Here is an 18,824-nt window from a genome sequence, read left to right as displayed (position 1 = left end):
TATCTATCTATCTATCTATCTATCTATCTATCTATCTATCTATCTATCTATCTATCTATCTTCCTACCTACCTACCTACCTACCTACCTACCTACCTACCTACCTACATAGACAGTATTTTTCTGTAAGAGCCTTGGCTGTTCTGGAACTTGCTCTGTAGATCAGGCTGGCTTTGAACTCACAGAAATTTTCCCACCTCTGTTGATTAAAGGCATGAGCTGGCACAAATGGGTATACTTTTCAGGTACTGCTTGGGCCTTTCAGACTTATAAAAACTTAGCCACTTTTTTTTCAAATCTTTGTGTTTGGGTAACTGAGTCTGAGTTCTGAATGAACCTATGAATTACTGTTTTTGGAGCAGTACTGAGAACATAATTGCATTTAAGAATGTTGATTTTATTTTGAGGATGATCTTTTCTTTTCAGAATAAGCCCTCAGCTCCATAATCACAAATGACAGAATATATTAAGCCATGGCTTTTAAAGACCATATAGCCTTTAACATAGTTTGACTAGTCTAAAAGTCAAGCATAGCAGTTAAGTGTGGAAATCACCTGCTAGAGACATTCTGCTCAAGTATAACATTTCAAGGTTAATCTTTCACTTTATGGGGAAAGCACTATCCCTGGTTTGAAATCAGTTTATGGAAAACTGACATGAGGTTCGTGGTAATATCCAGAACACTGATTTGGAAGTTGTAAAGAGCTGGTCTTCCCTGTAATTAGACTGAGCAGTATTTCAGGTCTACATTGCAGGGAATTTTCTCTTTGGTGTAACTGATAAGTATTTATGGAAAACCTAATATGTATTCAGCACTACTAGGAGTGATAAGAGATAGAGGAAAAGTAATAGACCTGTTCTCCAATGTGACAAGAAAGATAGATGACATCTGTATAAAAGACACACTCCTAGCAACTGTGGCTTAGATAAGATCTTATGATTAAAGGAGCATATTGGAATTCAAATGAATGATGGAAACACTAGCAAAAGTGAATCTTTGTCCACATATATCACTCACAGACTTTGGTATTTTACTAATAATAAGTTGCTTAGTGTATATCAGTTTCCACAGCATACTAGTGTGTTTGCTGTAAAGTGGCAGTTCAGAAGTGCCGGGTTGGGGTTGAGGATTTAGCTCAGTGGTAGCAAGCACAAGGCCCTGGGTTCAGTCCTCAGCTCTGGGAAAAAAGAAAAAAGACAAAATAACAAAAAGACCAACCAACCAACCAACAAACAAACAAACACCAAGGTAACAAAAGTGTTGTGTTTTGGAGCCTTTGCCAGTAGGGAAGACAGGATTCAATGACAATAACTTGGATTTGCATTGCCATGATAGCTGATGATGTTGAGTACTTTTTAATGCATTCATTGGTCAGTTAAATTCCCTCATTCAGAAATTATCTGTCATTTGTCCATAGAATAAAAAATATTGAAAGAACATTAAAAATACCAGTAATTCAAGATAGTGTAAAGTCGCCTGAGATGTATAAATATGCATTATGGACTTTTATATTTAAGGGAAGTTTGTGAAGAAGTGACTGATAAATAATGGATAGCATGCAAGCATGGTCCTAATTTGTGTTTGTGTTTTGTTTTTAGAGATGGGGCTCGGGGTTGAGGGTTTACTGTCTAGCCTAGACTAGCGTTAAACTCATGATCTTCTTGCCTCAGCTTCCCAAGTGCTAGGATTACATGCATTCGTCATTACCAAGCCCAGCTTCAGTCCAAGTTCTCAGTTACAAGCATGATAAGGAAAACCTGATGGATTTTAAGCAGAAATGGATTTATTGAAAATAGTGGGGCAGGGTTTGGTAGCACAGATCTGTAATTACAGGCAGGAGACTGTAGTTCTTAGCCAGCCTGGAAAACAAACAGTAAGTTCAAGACCATTCTGGGATACTTACCAAAACGGTTTGACTGGTTGTGGTTCTGATGGGAGGCAGAAGCATGTGATCTCAGTTCAAGGCCAGCTTAGTCTACACAGTGAGTTCCAAGCCAGTGGGCCTGCATAGTGAGACACTGTCTCAAAAAGAAAGGGGGAAAATGGAAGAAAAAGACTGTTTCAAACTACAAAACAAACTACAAAACCACCCCCTTCCCCGCAAGCAGCAATAACAAAACCTTCAAACTATAGTGGGACACATTGCATACTCTTTGAAACCACAATTATACTGTTAGATAAATATTCAGCATACAAGCTTACCAATACATGGAAGAGTGTTTTCAGCAGCATTTGTGATGGGACTGACTGGGAACGTTATAGGTGTCCATCAACAATACCACAGGTATATTACAAAGAATCACCCCATAATCAGAAACAGTAGAATAGAAAGAATGAATGAATTGCAGTTACACACATCACAGTGAAAATGAAAGAAGCCAGACCCAAAAGAGAACATACTACGTTATTCTGTTTATATCGAGCTAAAAAGCAGGTAGTTGTCAACTGTATTGTTACAAGTCAGCATGTCATTTTACCTTGGAAGGGGAATAGTAACTGAATGGGGAACTTTAGGGGTATAGCCAGCCTTCTTTGTCCTCCATTGACTCCATACCCACAGATTCAAGCAGCCATAGGTCACAGTATGGGAGATAAACAGTATACTGAATACCATGGGCTTTTGGGGGAGGTAGTACAAGTATTTACATGGCATTTGTGTTATATAAGTGGTTCAGGGGAGGTTTTAAAGTATATAGGAGGATGTGGCTGGGTGCAAATACTACATACACCATTTTATACAAGGATCTAGAACATTAGTGTCCTTAGAGAGTCCTGGAAGCTGTTCCTATAGATACTGTGACTGTAGTTGGAATTTTCTGCCTCTTGAAGAAGGAGGGTTCATTTGCTCATGTAATTAAAAAATGCTCTGAGCTGTACCTAACATTGCATACAAGTTTTCCTTATATGTTATGTGGTGTATGATACATCGTAATAAAATATTTTGCTTTAAAGTGAGCAAGAGCTGAGTGTGTAGTTGAGTGGTAGCACACTTGCCCCCAAGTTCAAACTCCAGTATCCAAATCACAAAATAAATAATGTGAAAAAGGTGCATAGTAAACCTGATTCAGTACCCCAGGATTTTGCATTCCTATGACCAAGTGCAAAAACTTAAGCTTCTACCATTGGCCAGCATCATCTTTTTTTCCTGGGCCCTTGAACCTGCTAAGCGATTTCTTTGTTCATAGGATGCTTTTTCTATAGTGTGGAATTGTTTCTGTAGTGTGGAATTTCTAGGGTGGAATTGTTAGGGACAAGTTAAGTTGTAAGGTAGGTTGGGAAAGCAAGTGTTAAACATTCCCAGTTTCTGGAGCAGCCAGTGATGTGGGCCAGTAGTTAGAGTAAAGTTATTTCACCTTTACAGCCTCTAAGAGCAGAAGTCCTTGAGGTATAGCTGTAAGCCACCAGGAGGAAGTGGCTCTTAAGTGCTAGAAACAATAGTAGCCAAGCTGAATAGAGTGTAGTCTTTGGGCCCAGTAGAAACCAGTTAAGCCAGATTCAAGGGTGTGTTCTGGGAACGTGGTCTGAGTGATGTTGAAGCAATAGGGTGGGATAAAATTAAGGATTACTTTGAAAGTCAGACCGGAATTTAAATTTAGTTCGGCAGTTTGGGAACTGGTAACAGTTTTTAAAATGTGGAGAAAGTGGTATCTGGCAGCGCTTTTTAGGAACAGTTCATAGGGGTCTGTAGTAATGTTGAATGGAATGGTAGATTGGGAATAGAAGTAGAAAGAAAGCAGAAGGCTTTGTCTTTTTATTTCATGGTAGGGGGTTGAGGTGGGGGCCCATTTGGAGGAGGAAGTAAAAGAATGAATCTGGATTATGAAATTGTTGAGTTTGAGCTGATAAGCCTTTGAATAAAAGCAATCCTGATTTATGTGGACTTGGAGAGTGATGGATAGGTGTGTCTGGGTCCTCAGGGCATCCCTCCCCATTCTTAGTCTTGTGCCAGAGGTAGATGAGCTATTTTGAGTTTGATTGAAAGTGATAAATGCAGTCAGGTGCAGTGGCACACTCCTTTAATTCTAGCACTCAGGGAGGCAGAAGCTGGTAGATTGCTGTGCGTTCAAGGCCAGCCTTGTCTACAAATCGAGGCCAGGACAACTAAGGCTGTACAGAGAAATCCTGTCTCAAAAAAACAAAACCTAACAAACAAAAAGGTGGTAAGTGGGAACTACGACCTGAACCCTCTTCCTAAAACATTTACTTTCTCACCATGGGCAAATCAATCTTGTTACTATCTTACACAACTTTATTCCTTTTTTTTTTTTTTTTTTTTGTTTCTATTCTAGTCTCATCTTCTAAGGACTAAAACGAAAGAGAGATGTCTACTGATACTTAAATGAATATAGATGCAAAACTCTTAATAAGATCACAGCAAATTGAATGCAGCAGCATACTAAAAAGATCATTTATCATGACCAAGTAGGCTTTATACCAGGGATACAAGCTGGGGACTTTCTGCCAAGCTGAGAGAATGAATACAGGCAAAGCAAATCTCCAGTTGATTAGGAAAAATGTAATTTGGAGTTCTGAGAAACATTCTACAGGGTAGACTTGGATATGCTTGACAGGACCATTCCATGTCTACGGAGAAAAGAATGGTTGTAAACAAAACAAAACAAAAAAACACCTATGTTTCTTGTACTAGGTCTTTCTGAATCTTTGCCAGTACTTAGTCGCTGTTAGTAAGCACAAGCTTTAGGCTTGTGTTTGGGCTTGCTAAGGCAGCCAGGTCTCTGGAGCATGAAAGATAGTCTTTTGTGTACAGCTTGAAAGCTGTTGCTGAGGCATACCTGCTTGGTATTCTTTTTAGGAGTTTTCTCTTTAGTCTAATAGCATGTCCCTACCTGTAGACAACACTGGTTTGCTTGGATAACATCAAAGGGTTTGCAGTGATTTTTAACAGAAGGCAGTTTTCCCTTGGATAATGTATGAAACAGGCAAGACAGTTCTCAAATAGTTGCTTGTTTTTTTTTTTTTGTTTTGTTTTTGTTTGTTTGTTTGTTTTCATGTTGCAGGTGTATTTGCTGGCATATTTCTCCCTTCTCCATTAGAATATTGAAGTTTAGGTGCTTGAATTTAATAGGTAATGTGTCAGTAGTATTCAAGTAATAGAAGATTAGATTAAGTTAGATAAAAAGTTCCAAAACATTTCTACGTGAAGGTCTTTTCATTTATAGAAGGAGCAGGGTGAGGATTTAGGAAGTAATTGTGGATCCACGTGAAAAGTTCATGAACCTTTTTTACTCAGTTCAATTTTAAAGTGAAATAAAGTTAAGAATTCTGCATTTGTAAAGATCGATTTTTCTTATGGATCTAGGCTCCTATAAACCTTTGAGATATTGCTTCTCTGGTCTTGTGATACATGTGAATTTTTACCTTATATTGTTGTTGTTCTTTTTTTTTTAATCTAGGAGCTGTTCAGGCCTACCCATTGAAACTTAATTTGACAGATTTAAAAAATGCTACTTGCCTTTATGCAAAATGGGACATGGATTTCCAAATAACATATGAAACTACAAACGACACCTATGTAAGTAAATCTATTTGTCTTTTTTGAGATTTATGTACTTTTTATGTATATGGATGTTTAGCACCATATTAAAATGCTACCCTGATACATCAATAGAAAGCACCGAATCCTGTGGAACTCGAATTACAGGTGAGGGTGAACTGCCATGTTGGTGCTGGAAAGTCTCTGGGAGAATAGCCTGTGCTGCTAAGCACTTTTTTCTGGTCCTTTATATTAAACAGGTTGTTTTTGTCTGTTTGTTTGTTTATATGGTGGTGGTGCTAGGGTTTGAATCCAAGGTCTTATAGGTGCCAGGTGAGTACTCTGGCACTATATTACCTCCCAGTCCTTTATTTGTCTTGAGTTTTATAACAGGGATTTATTTACATTTAGTCCCTTTTTTTTTTGTTTTTGTTTTTTTTTTTTGGTTTGTGTCCCATCTTCGTGTTGTGCCCTTCTACACCCCTCCTGACCTTGAACTCAAGAGATTCACCTGCCTCTGCCTCCCAAGTGCTGGGATTAAGGACTTAGGCTGCCACCACCTCCCGGCTTTACATTGAGACTCTTTTTTAAAACCCTTCACTGTATATGCATACAAGTAAGATCTCATGTTAATTGGCCTAACACTGAAATCCTGTGTTTTAAAAAGTATTATACTCTTATAAGTATTTTGTTTAAGATTGGAGTGGATATTTCTTTTTTTTTTTTTTGGAGTGGATATTTCAAATTCATCGATTCTTTGGAGTTTTCTTTGGAGATGGTTAAATGCAAATAAGGAAAGACTTCATGACATTTCGGTTTTAATTCTGAAATAATATAATATACTAATATTAAAACTTGAATTTCTTTTTTTTAATCTTAAAAATTTTTTATTTTAAAAAAATTGTGGCTGTATAGTGTATGTGGGTTTAAAATAAATTTTTTCCATGTGTGTTTGCACACCACTTGTATGCCTGGTGTTAGAGGAGGACAGAAAAGGGATTTGCCTCTCCTGAAACTAGAGTTTCAGTTGTGAGCCCACAGAGTGGGTTCTGTGAATCTAAACCAGGTCCTCTGGAGAAGCAGCCAATGCTCTTAACCACTGAGACATCTAAGAAATAGTTTGCTGTTTCTACCCACCTTTTTGTTGGTCTCTTCTTGGTCTTTTTGTCTCATTTTTATTTTATTAAAGCCCTATCTATAGCATTACTTAAAAAAAAAAGTCTTACAGTCTGTGAAGTTGCTCATTGGTAGAACTCTTGCTCATTGTGCTTGAGACCCTGGATTCTATCCCCAGGTCTGCTGAAATAAACAAACATCTAGATAGGAGTCCAGGCAACTTCTCTTTTCTGTAGACATACATGAACTTGTCCAGATACTTGGTATATAGTCAAAGAAGGTGAGATTGGTTCTCATAGCTATGAGATATTCTAAGCAAAGGGCCTCTTGGCTGAGGGGAAAGTGTGATTTAGCTAAAAGTGACATACTCAACTGGGTTCTCCAGGGGTGGGACTAACTGCTATCTGCTTTTTCACATCCACTCCTAAACTTTTTTTATCTTTTAGAAAACTATAACCATTTCAGATCCTTCCAGTGTGACATATAATGGAAGCCGTTGTGGGGATGACCATAATGGTGCCAAAATAATGGTACAATTTGGATCTGCTATCTCTTGGACTCTGAATTTTACCAAGGAAGTGTCTCATTATTTTATTGACACCATCTCGCTTTCCTACAACACTAATGATAGCACAACATTTCCTGGTGCTGCAGCTAAAGGTAACCTAAGATTGGGTTTGTGTTAAATTCTCTTGGTTTCATTAGTAAGAAAAAGTGTCAACAACTAAAACGATTATTATGCCCATCTGTCTTCCTAATAATGAAAAATCAAAAACTTCTTATTCAGCTTATCCCTGACTCCATGCATAGAATAGTGTTGGGCATAAAGTGATATTGACTGTCATTGCTGAAGTGTTTCACTCTATACCATTAATTACTCTGATTGTCACATGCAATATTTTACTGAGTGTGTAGTTTATAGTATCACTGGGAAGTAAATAGAGGCTTGGTGACTTTTCCAAAGACTCCAAATCTAGTAAGTGAGCAAGAAAGCTAGTGTTTGAAGCAAAGTTTACTGGGCTATAGAGTTCATGCACTTAACTGTTGTTCATTCAGTAGCGGGCAGTCAACAAATGTTGGATGAATGAGAAAATTCTTTAATTGAAAGTGTACAAATTCAGTTTAGATTTAGAATTACATCACCTTCAAATCTTTTTACTATTAAGATAAACTTTTACTTGGAAAGCAAACAATGACTAAAGTTAATGGAACTAAACTTGACATTTGCAATTTTGAGACAACTTCAGATCAAGAACAATTTATGTGATTAGGCCAGTTTTGTCATTCGTTTTCTTTTTCTTCGAGACAGGGTTTCCCTGTGTTGCCTTGGGTGTCCCGCAACTCCCTCTGTAGACCTGCCTCTGCCTCCCAAGTGCTGGGACTAAAGGCATGTGCCACCACTGCCTGGCTACCCAGTCTTGTCATTCTTAAAACAATTACACATTAAAATATTCTAAAAGTGTATATAGTAGAAAATTTAAGTGGTTTTTTTTTTTTTTTTCTGTCTCTGAAGCAAGCCAGGCTGTCCTGAAATGTATACTCCTCTTTTCTCAGCACTCCTGAGTATTGAGATTACTGGTGCTTGCACACTGCTGTGTTCAGTTTATGGTGCTGATTTTATTAGGGATTTAATTCTCTCCCTTTTCAATCCCCTCCAGTGAGATTAGATTAGCATGATGTCTGGAGTGGTTAGCTCTTCTCACACATAGTGTGCCATTATGACTGCGAAAACACTGGAAGCTCAACACCAGGTGCCTAGATCTGAGGATTAATACCACCTTTGGATGGATGGAAAGATCATATTTTAAAGACACAAGTGAGCTGAGTGGTGGTAGTGGTGGTGCACATCGTGGATCTCTGAGTTTGGTGGTGGTGCACACTGTATTTCTGAGTTCAAGGACAGCCTGGTCTACAGAATGAGTTTTAGGACAGCCAGGGCTACATAGAGAAACTCTGTCTCAAAAAACAAACAAAGACAAGACTCAGAAGTAAATGAGCTTCACATTAAACTCAGTAGCTAGTGTGACTGAGAGTTGAAAATCAAACCCAAGTTTTTATTCTATTATTCTCTTACTTTGAGAGAATAACTGAGGCAAGAGGTTTTTGGTTATTTTAGATATTTATCTCTGTGGCTAGGGCATGGCTGCATTATTTTTAATTACTAGGTTAAGGTTTGTCCTTGACTGTCAAGGAGTTTAGAGATTATTGAGGAAGACAGAGTTTAGTTGTGTTTGCAGGTGATATGAAGACCATTGAGCTCAGTCTGAATTTTTTTTTTTTGTTTGTATTTTCTGTTGTAAGTGGTTAGAGAGTTTATAAATCTTTTCTGACCCTATGAGGAAAGTTCTAGATCCCCATTCTCAACAACAAAAACACACACAGTAAATTCAGAATGTAGTATGCATTCTCCAGTCTCATATGTGGATCCCTGGGCTGAGTGCCTGTTTTCTGAGTGTTATCACCAGAGGTCCTGATGAGGAGCAGAAAGAGAAGAGAGATTGGGAGCAGAGGGGTCAGTTTATGATGGAGGGGTAAAAGTGCTTGGTGGAGAAATGGGTCCTGAACTGCAGCTGCTAATGGTGGAATGTAAGTGGAAGAATTTGAGCAGGATGTATCCACTAGGGGGAAGTAGAGGATACACAGCAGTCACTAGAGAATTGTCTGATTAAAATCCAGGATATCTGTATGTGTATCAGGAGGCAAAGACAGCTGGCTCAGTGCAGTGGGTCTCATTATAGGGGGCCTGGGAAGCCAACAAAGGGCATTTAGCATGATGGGGTAGGCACGAGGGAAAACATGGTAGGTTTTTCTAAGCCAGAAAATGATACAAGCACGGCAGACGGAATGGTTTATAGAGAATATACTGCTGATTTAATTTGGAAGTGAATAGACTACAAGTGGAGAAGTCAGCTTCAGTCTTATAATAATCAGGGGATGATGCAGTGCATGTCTAACCAACGTGGGCAACTGTTAAAGGAAAATGGCTTTAGTCTGACATGTTAGACAAAAATCACTAACATGCTAACCCTTCCTTGTCTTTATTTTAAATAAGTGGTTGAATTTTTCTATGACTGTCTTCTGTATAATAAAGTACTTACCAAAATGATTTGGGATTCAAAGTACTTTACTTACATGTACTTTAGAAAATTGCCTTTGAAATAATTTAGTATTTTGAAATACTATTTTTTTGTTTTGTTTTGTTTTGTTTTTTGTTTGTTTTTCAATACAGGGTTTCGCTGTGTAGCCTTGCCTGTTCTGGAACTCACTTTATAGATCAGGCTGGCCTCGAACTCAGAGATGCCCTTGCCTCTGTCTCCCGAGTGCTGGGATTAAAGCTGTGTACCATCACTGCCCTGCTCTAAAATACTAATTTTCAGGCATTTATTAATTGAAGTAACTTTGAAGGTGCTATTAAAAAAATGTTTCCATGATTAAGATTTAAAAAAAAAAAGAATAGTAGACCCACAGAAATTTCTTACCCAGAATTAATTTTTTTTTTTTTAATTTTAGAGTTGTTTTGTGTAGCTCTGGCTGTCTTGGAACTCCCTATATAGACCAGGTTGGTCTCTAATTCACAGAGATCGGTCTGCCTCTGCCTCCTGGGTGCTGGGATTAAAGAAATATGCCTGGCCTAATAAATGTAATTTTAAAATGGCTGCTTCATTATTTAAACAAATAAAACTTTACTAATACATTTGAGGTACTCTTCAGCTCCCATTTTCCTTCCTGCCTACTAGAAGCAAACAGTCTTATAATTTAGGGTGTAGCATTTCTGTGTGTGTTATCTTTGTTCATAACCAGTAGTTTTAATTTTTATATAGTTTCATAGCATAACCCCAATATGTCTAGAACTTGTTTTTTTTTTTTCATCATTGTTTTTTGTTTGTTTTGTTTTTAAAATGAGGGCTCACCAAGTAGCTCTGGTTGGCCTGGAACTCAAGTTTATGCAGATCATAAACTTAGCCTCAAGCTCACAGAGAGATCCATCTGCCTCTGCTTCCTAAGTGCTGGAATTAAGGCGTCAGTCACCATGCCTGGCTTCCTTTCATTGTTTTTTTGAGGCAAGTTCACATCTTTTCCTTTTTGATAACGAGACAATTTTAAGAAAACAAATTCAAATTAAAAACAAAACAAAACAACCCTCCTCCCCCAAAAAACCCAAAACACCTCATCTGTCTGTCCATTAGGAGGTGCCAAGAGAGCATTAAGTGGCTACCTTGTTACATGAAGACCAGCATTAAGGATCATGAATACATTCTTTTATACTTCTCCAAGAGACCAAGTCACTTAGAGCTGTATGATCTTAGTATTTTGCAGTTTCACTAAAGGCATTCCAGTAAACATTTTGTTCACAGTGGCATAACATTTTACTGAAAGAAAATAATCTTAACTTATTTATTAATTTTTTTTTATTTTTTTTGAGACAAGGTTTCTCTGTGTAGCCTTGGCTGTCCTGGAACTCTGAATACCAGGATGGCCTTTCTCTGCCTCCTAAGTGCTGAGATTAAAGGCATGTGCCACCACTGCCAGGCTGGAATCATCTTTAAATTGCATTTAGGTACAAGTTTGTAAGTAGAGTTGATATAACATACTTGTGGATAGTAGCACAAAAATAGAGATTACAAAAATCTGTGTTTAATCCAATCTTTTAAAAAAATACTATTATAATCATTATTACGCATGTGCCAGTGTGTGCCATGGTGTGTGTGGGTCAGAGAACAACTTATGGAGTCAGTTCTCTCCTTCCATCTACACCCTGGGTAATAAATTCAGGTTATCAGGCCTGTGTACCAAGTCACTTTACTCTCTGAGCCACCTCACTAGCCCCAGAAGGAAGAAGCATCTATCATTTCTAATGTAGTCCACGTGGGCCTCTAGCATGAGCTTGATTTCCTAGTCTTCCAGCTGCCACCTCAGGAGTGACAGGGATTTCAATACTGGCCTGTGTGGATACACCACCCCACTTTATTGGGGTCTCTGATATGCCTGTAGGCCAGTGCTCTACTTACTGAGCTACATTCTCAACACTCTTCCTTTCCTATAGTCACTAAGTCCTATCTATTTTATTGTAGAGAGGTATTTTTCTTTTAAGTTTAACCTTTGTTTTCTTCCTCCTGCCCTTCACTATATTAAGGCTTGCACAAACCCCTTCATTCTTGCTTTTCACCTAAGCAGACAAAGTGGCCTTCTGTTTCCCCTGTCAATTAAAAGTTAGGGTTTTTCTCTGTCTGTTGCTGCATATTTGTTGCATTCCATAAAATAAATTAGGCCGTGTTTCCTCTTTTAAGGCCCACTCCCAACCAAGAAGCTATCTGTAATTAGTACTGGCTGGTGGAAGAGATAATTTTTCTCCAGTGGAGTAGTTAGCCAGCAAAAAACATGGACTTGTGTGTGTGTGTGTGTGTGTGTGTGTGTGTGTGTGTGTGTGTAACTTTTGTTTTGACACTTTTTGTCTTAGTGTTTTTTGTTTGTTTCAGTTTTCATTGCTATGTTCTTGGTCATGAAGTTGGATGGGTAGGGATGATCAGGGAAGATTTGAGGGAGGGAAAACATGATCAAAATATAATGTATGAGAAAAACTTAAATTAAAAAAATACCTGATGTGAGGCTGTCAAGATCACTTTGTGTGTAAAAAGTATTTGCTGTGCCAGTCGGACAACCTGCTTAGGTTCTCTGTAACCTGAGCTAGAAGGAAAGAACCATCTCCTGTAGTTCATCTTCTGACCCACATGTATGCTGCTTTTAACCAGCTTGCACACAAGTGGATATGCACCCAAAATAATAACGGTAACAGATAGAGTGAAAAACTGAAGCAAGCCCTCCATTGCTAAGAAAGCCCATACTATCCCTAGATGAGAGAAGTTTCAGAGTAACACTACCTACAAAATACTGTCTTTTAAAAAATGTTTCTTTATTATTCTAACTTTTATTTTATGTGTATGGATGTTTTGCCAGCATGTATGTCTGTGCACCATGTGTGTGCCTGCAGCTTACAGAAGCCAGAAGAGGATATCAGATCCCCATGGAACAGGATGTTACATGTTACATGTTACATGTTATAGGCAGTTGTGCGCTAGCTGGAAACTGAACTTGGTTCCTCTGGAAGAGCTACTAGTGCTCTTAACCATGGAGCCATCTCTCTAGTCTTAGTGCTTTCTTTCTTAACCCTCATTACTTGTCTTCCTTACTCCCCGTGGTTTCAGTCACAATGAATTTTTCATTCCTGTCAACTTGCCTCACACTTTATCACCTTTGGCATGGGGTGAGGAAGGCCTAAAAGAAAGGAGAACCTATACTTATATGTTAATATAAATATATTAGCAGTTTCTCATGCCTTCCTGGAAATGCCATTGTTAATCTTGTTTTATAGGAATTGTTCCAGTTACTCATTCTGTGAGATTCGAACTTTCATTTGATGTCATCTTTAGGTGCAATAGTTTATTCAATTTCAGCCAAGAATCTGTTGTCGAGAACTATTGGGATATTCACCTGCAAGCTTTTGTCCAAAATGGTACAGTGAGTAAAAAAGGTGAGTTTTTAATCTATGGATTTATATATGTGGCTCTTATTGTAAGGGTAGACTACATCAGGTAGCATTCACTGAGGTCGTCATCTGAGAGCATTTTTTAAGGTGCAGACTGAAATTTTTTTTTTTTGGACGGGGCTTCTCTGTGTGTAGCCCTGAATGAGATGGACTTGCTTTGTACACCAAGATGTCCTGGAATTCACGGAGATCAGCCTGTCTAAACTTCCTGAGCGCGCTGGGTTTAAAAGCATGTGCTACCACACCTGGCTGAGACTAAGTATTTTTAAAGTAATAGTAATTCTTTTTGTTTGTTTGTTTGTTCTTTGAGACAGGGTTTCTCTGTGTAGTCCCGGACATCCTGGAACGTGCTCTGTAGACCATGCTGGCCTCAGACCCCAGAGATCCACCTGCCTCTGCCTCCTGAAATTAAACACATGCACCATCATTCCTGGCCTTAAGTGATAGTCATTCTTAATGATAATTTCAGTTGAAAGTTTATAATTTATACATGGAATGGTTTGCGTGTGTGTGTGTGTGTGTGTGTGTGTGTGTGTGTGAGAGAGAGAGAGAGAGAGAGAGAGAGAGGATGCACTGGAGGCCAGTGGTCAACTCTGGGTCCACTCTTCATGGAGTTTTGACATTGGATCTGTCACTGGCCTAGAAAGCACTGAGTAGGCTAGGCTGACTGTGCAGTGAGTTGCAGGGAATGCACCTGTGGCCACTGCGCTCAGCACTGATGTTGCAAGCATATGCCTTCATGCTTAGATTTTCTATGTGGGTTCTGGGGATTTATCTCAGTTCTCAGACTTGCCAAGCAAACACTTTACCAACTGAATTATCTCTCAAGCCTCAGCCTTTGAATGGCTCCTTTCTTTCTTTCTTTCTTTCTTTCTTTCTTTCTTTCTTTCTTTCTTTCTTTCTTTCTTTCTTTCTTTCTTTCTTTCTTCCTTCCTTCCTTCCTTCCTTCCTTCCTTCCTTCCTTCCTTCCTTCCTTCCTTTCTTTCTCTCTCTCTCTCTCTCCCCTTCCTTCCTCCCTTCCTCTCTTCCTCCCTCCCTTCCTTTCTTTTTTTTTTGAGAGAGACCAGGCTGGCATCTAAACTCACAGAGGTCTCTGCTTCTTCCTCTTAGACTGCTTTGATTAAAGGTGTATGCCACCATGCCTCGCTCTTTTAAGTTTTATATTTGACTATTTTTTTAATATTTCCTGTGCATGTCTGTGCATCACATGCATGCCTAGTATCGTATCCCCTGGAACTAGAGTTGTACATAATTGTGAGCCACCACGTGCGTGTTGGGACTCAAACTCAGGCCTTCTGGAAGACCATAGTGGTCTTAACTGCTGAACCATTTATCTACCTAGCCTTTGGAATAGTTTTATTTTTTTAAATTCTTTATTAATTACACTTTATTCACTTTGTATCCCCCCTGTGGTTCTCTCCCTCCTCCCATTGTAATCCCTCCCTTCCTCCACCCTCTGCATGCATGCCCCTCCCCAAGTCCACTGCTAGGGGAGGTCTTCTTTTCCTTCCTTCTGATCTAGTCAATTAGGTCTCATCAGGAGTGGCTGCATTTGGAATAGTTTTAAAGAAAAAATTTTCTGTGATGTTTTCAGCCTATAAAATAAATCCTCAATTAGCTTGGCTATGTGCTCTTTAGCAATTCCTTGCCCAAAGCTTAAAAATTAGATTTTTTTGTTCTAACCTTGACTTTTACAAGTTGATTTTAAAATAGTTTTATGTACTTTTTAACGGAAATATAATAATTGCACATTCATTTCTAGAAAACTACTAATACTTCCTAAAAAGGAATTTAAATGCTGGTGACCTGCTGTAGGGGTAATAAAAAGTAAAGATTTCTTTGTATTTTTAAATATTTAACAATTTCCAAACTTTTTAAATAAGTAGTGGTTATCACAATGGTTTTTTGTTGGAAGGACAAAGACATTTTATCTGGAGGGGATGTTTTCAGACCTTTCTCTAGATTTTTCCAGCAGAGCAAGGTGAAATTCTTTGAAATAAAGGCCTTTGTGGGCCTGAAAAAGAAGACTATGTGGTAGTATCTTATTACTAATGGCAGTACTAGCTATCTGCTGGCTACCATGGGGCTACAGCTGAACATCACCGAGGAGAAGGTAGGGCTGTTTTTTTTTTTTTTAATTTGCATCTTAAATAATGTATAGCCCACCATGGTACACTTGAATAACTAATCTTTTGATGTGTTCTCAGTTTTTCTACTCTGGTCTGGTCACAACTTGTTAAGAGATTGTTTGTGTATGAAACAGTGAATCCACTTAAAAAATATACCACCCAGGTCTTTTGTTCTTATAACCCTCTTAAACTGTGAGAACCTGACTCTGGGAAGTAATTTGCTCTTTCCTGGCTTAATACAGCAAGAAGAGCACTCTAGCTTATTTTGTCCTTTGTTTTAGAATATGTGTGTGAGGAAGACACCACTGAAGCACCTGTCATTCACACCACCATGCCATCTCCTACTACAACATTTATTCCAACTTCAAAACCCACTCCTACTCCAACAGTTGGAAACTACACCGTTACTAATGGCAATACTACCTGTCTGCTGGCTACCATGGGGCTGCAGCTGAATATCACTGAGAAGGTAGGGCTGTCTGTTTTATCAACAAATCTTTTAAAAAAAATTTCTTCTCAGGTAATGGATAGTCTACCATCCACTTAGGAACTGTTACTAGAACGATTCACTTTAAAATATAGAGTTGGTGCTGACTTGAGTTTTGATTAGTGTGGAATGACTATATCCATGAAGAGTTAATGCCATTCCAAAGACATCTTGGCTAGCAGAAAATCTGCCAGTTTAAAAGACTTCTTTACAGATTTTAGTATGTTTATTCTATATTATATGTCTAATACCTACTTATAAGTGAGTATATATCGTGTGTACCTTTCTGTTTCTGGGATACCTCACGCAGGATGATCTTTTTTAGTTCCCACCATTTGCCTGCAAATTTCATTATTTCCGTGTTGTTAATTGCTGAGAAGTATTCCATTGTATAAATGTACCACAATTTATCCATTCTTCAGTTGAGGGACACCTGGGTTGTTTCCAGGTTCCGGCTATTATGAATAAAGGTGCTACGAACGTGGTTGAGTAAATGTCCTTGTTGTATACTTGAGCATATTTTGGATATATGCCTAGGAGTGGTATACCTGGATCTTGACGAAGCAGTATTCTTAATTTTCTGAGAAAGCGCCAAATTGATTTCCAAAGTGGTTGTACAAGTTTGCATTCCCACCAGCAATGGAGGAGGGTTCCTCTTTCTCCACATCCTTTCCAGCAAGTGTTGTCACTTGAATTTTTGATCTTAGCCATTCTGATTGGTGTGAGGTGAAATCTCAGGGTGGTTTTGATTTGCATATTCCTGATGACTAAGGACGTTGAGCACTTCTTTAATTAAGTGTTTCTCTGCCATTGGGTATTCCTCTATTGAGAATTCTCTGTTTAGCTCTGTACCCCATTTTTTAATTGGATTACTTGATTTGTTGCTTTTTAACTTCTTGAGTTCTTTATATATTCTGGATATTAGCCCTCAGTCAGATATAAATCTGTACACCTAAAGAAGTTAAGCAAGAAGGAGGACCTTGGGTATTATGATCAATCCTCACTCAGAAAAGCAAATGGGACAGATATCGAAGAGGGAGAAACAGGGAACAGGACAGGAGTCTATGACAGAGGGCCCCTGAAAGAGTCTAACCAGCAGGTTATCAAAGTAGATGCTGAGACTTATAGCCAAAGTTTGGGCAGAGGGCAGGTAATCTTATGAAAGAAGGGGAAGATAGAAAGACCTGGAGAGGACAGGAACTCTACAAGGAGAGCAACAGAACCAAAATATCTGGGCCCAGGGTTCTTTGCTGCGACTGATACTCCAACCAAGGACCATGCATGGAGATAAACTAGAACCCCTGCATAGATGTAGCCCATGGCAGCTCAGTCCCCCAAATGGGTGCCCTAGTAATGGGAACAGGGACTGTATCTGATATGAACTCAGTGGCTGGCTCTTTGATCACCTCCTCCTGATGGGGGAGCAACCTTGCCACGCCACAGAGGAAGACAATGCAGCCAGTCCTGATGAGACCTGATAGGCTAGGGTCAGATGGAAGGGGAGGAGGATCTCCCCTATCAGTGGACTTGGAGAGGGGCATGGGAGGAGATGAGGGAGGGAGGATAGGGTTGGGAGGGAATGAGGGAAGGGGCAACAGTTGGAATACAAAGTGAATGAATTGTAAAAAATAAATAAAATGAGAAAAAAAGACTTCTTTACAGCTTAGAGTCTATCAACCTTCAGTAGCTCAGCATTTACATAGTTGAGGATGGGATAAGATAAAGTTCAGTGGCAGAGCACTTTTTTAACATGCACAAGACCCTGAGTGCCATCTCAGCACTGCCAAAAATTAAAAATCAAATCAAAACCCTTTCACTTCACCCTTTTATTTGAACCGCATTGCAGGTTGGTATGCAGGACCAAGGCTATTTAATAAGTCAGAGCACAAAGATATGGTCAAGGACTTGTTGGGTTGCAGTACCTCGCTGGGGCACCAGGGGGAGGACCAGTGAACAAATTCCATTTTTCAGGATCCTGTGATTGAAACAAGCTAGACAGATGGTTCTTTTGTTCTGAAAAAAAAAAAAAAAATCATTTGGCTCATTACTGAGAAAACTTCTCTCTTGTTATTGTTGTTGAAGTCTGCTGAGTCATAGCTTGAAGGCTTGTGCCAAGTTCTCATGAAAGTAAGACACCATGAATTTAAGTATCCACACAGGAAATTTGTATTGTACGTTGAAGTTGGTTTTATCAGTGTATAAGACTTTGCTGTCAACTTTTAAAGTTAATCTGCAGCTTTCTTCTGCCTATTGTCCCAAAGGTGCCTTTCATTTTTAACATTAACCCCACTACAACCAACTTCACTGGCAGCTGTCATCCTGAAACTGCTCAACTTAGGCTGAACAACAGCCAAATTAAGCATCTTGACTTTATCTTTGCTGTGGTGAGTACCAGTTGTTTTCTAAAGTTAAGTTCTTTCTCTGAGAAGTGCACCTGAAGCTCTGAACAGTGGTAGGGGTATATGGGGGATATTTGGCTTTCTTTGCCCTTATAACACTATTTAATTATAAAATATAGCTTTCTTATCACTCCTCATCTGAGTCAGCTGGATTGCTGATGAGCTGGACTTAATCACAGAAAGTGGCCATTCTGCCATTAAATATACTCTAATGTAGGAATAAGATGAGCTCACATTAAAAGAAAACTATTACTCCATATACAATTAGTTGTTATGATATTTTTCTCTATTATTAAACATTTGTCATGTTTACACATAACATTTTAAACCTTTTATAGTTAAGATTATTTTTAAAAAGATGTATTTATTATTATGTGTATTGGTGTGTTTTGCCTGCATGTATGTATGAAAGTGCCAGATTTTCTGGAACTGGAGAGACAGATAGCTGTGAACTGTGCTGCCATATGGGTGCTGGGAATTGAACCCAGGTCCTGGAAGGGCAGCCAGTGCTCCCAACTACTGAGTCATCTCTCCAGCCCCTGTTAACAATTCTTTGTAGTAGTGTCTGTACTAATAATAACTAGCACTAATGAGCCTAGTTAACTGTCTGTTTCTAAAAGTAAAGTTGTCTTCAGGTTCAAGTTCTGTGGCAGAT

General features: G+C 38.8%; 1 protein-coding gene across 4 annotated transcripts in view; it reads left to right on the top strand.

The window, feature by feature from the left end:
* Lamp2 (lysosomal associated membrane protein 2) overlaps positions 1-18,824 on the top strand; it is a 123,076-nt gene that overhangs the window by 8,884 nt on the left and 95,368 nt on the right. For all 4 annotated transcript variants that reach the window (XM_055612152.1, XM_055612149.1, XM_055612151.1 and 1 more), the window contains exons 2-6: positions 5,415-5,533; positions 7,057-7,270; positions 12,981-13,139; positions 15,565-15,752; positions 18,032-18,154. In XM_055612152.1, the coding sequence (XP_055468127.1) occupies positions 5,415-5,533; positions 7,057-7,270; positions 12,981-13,139; positions 15,565-15,752; positions 18,032-18,154 (803 nt within the window). The remainder of the gene's footprint in view (positions 1-5,414; positions 5,534-7,056; positions 7,271-12,980; positions 13,140-15,564; positions 15,753-18,031; positions 18,155-18,824) is intronic.

This window comes from Psammomys obesus, unplaced genomic scaffold, assembly GCF_907164565.1.
Source record: "Psammomys obesus unplaced genomic scaffold, mPsaObe1.curated_primary_1811, whole genome shotgun sequence".
NCBI lineage: Eukaryota > Metazoa > Chordata > Mammalia > Rodentia > Muridae > Psammomys > Psammomys obesus.
The sequence above is the reverse complement of the archived record's forward strand: the minus strand, read 5'-3'. Positions and strand labels throughout refer to the sequence as shown.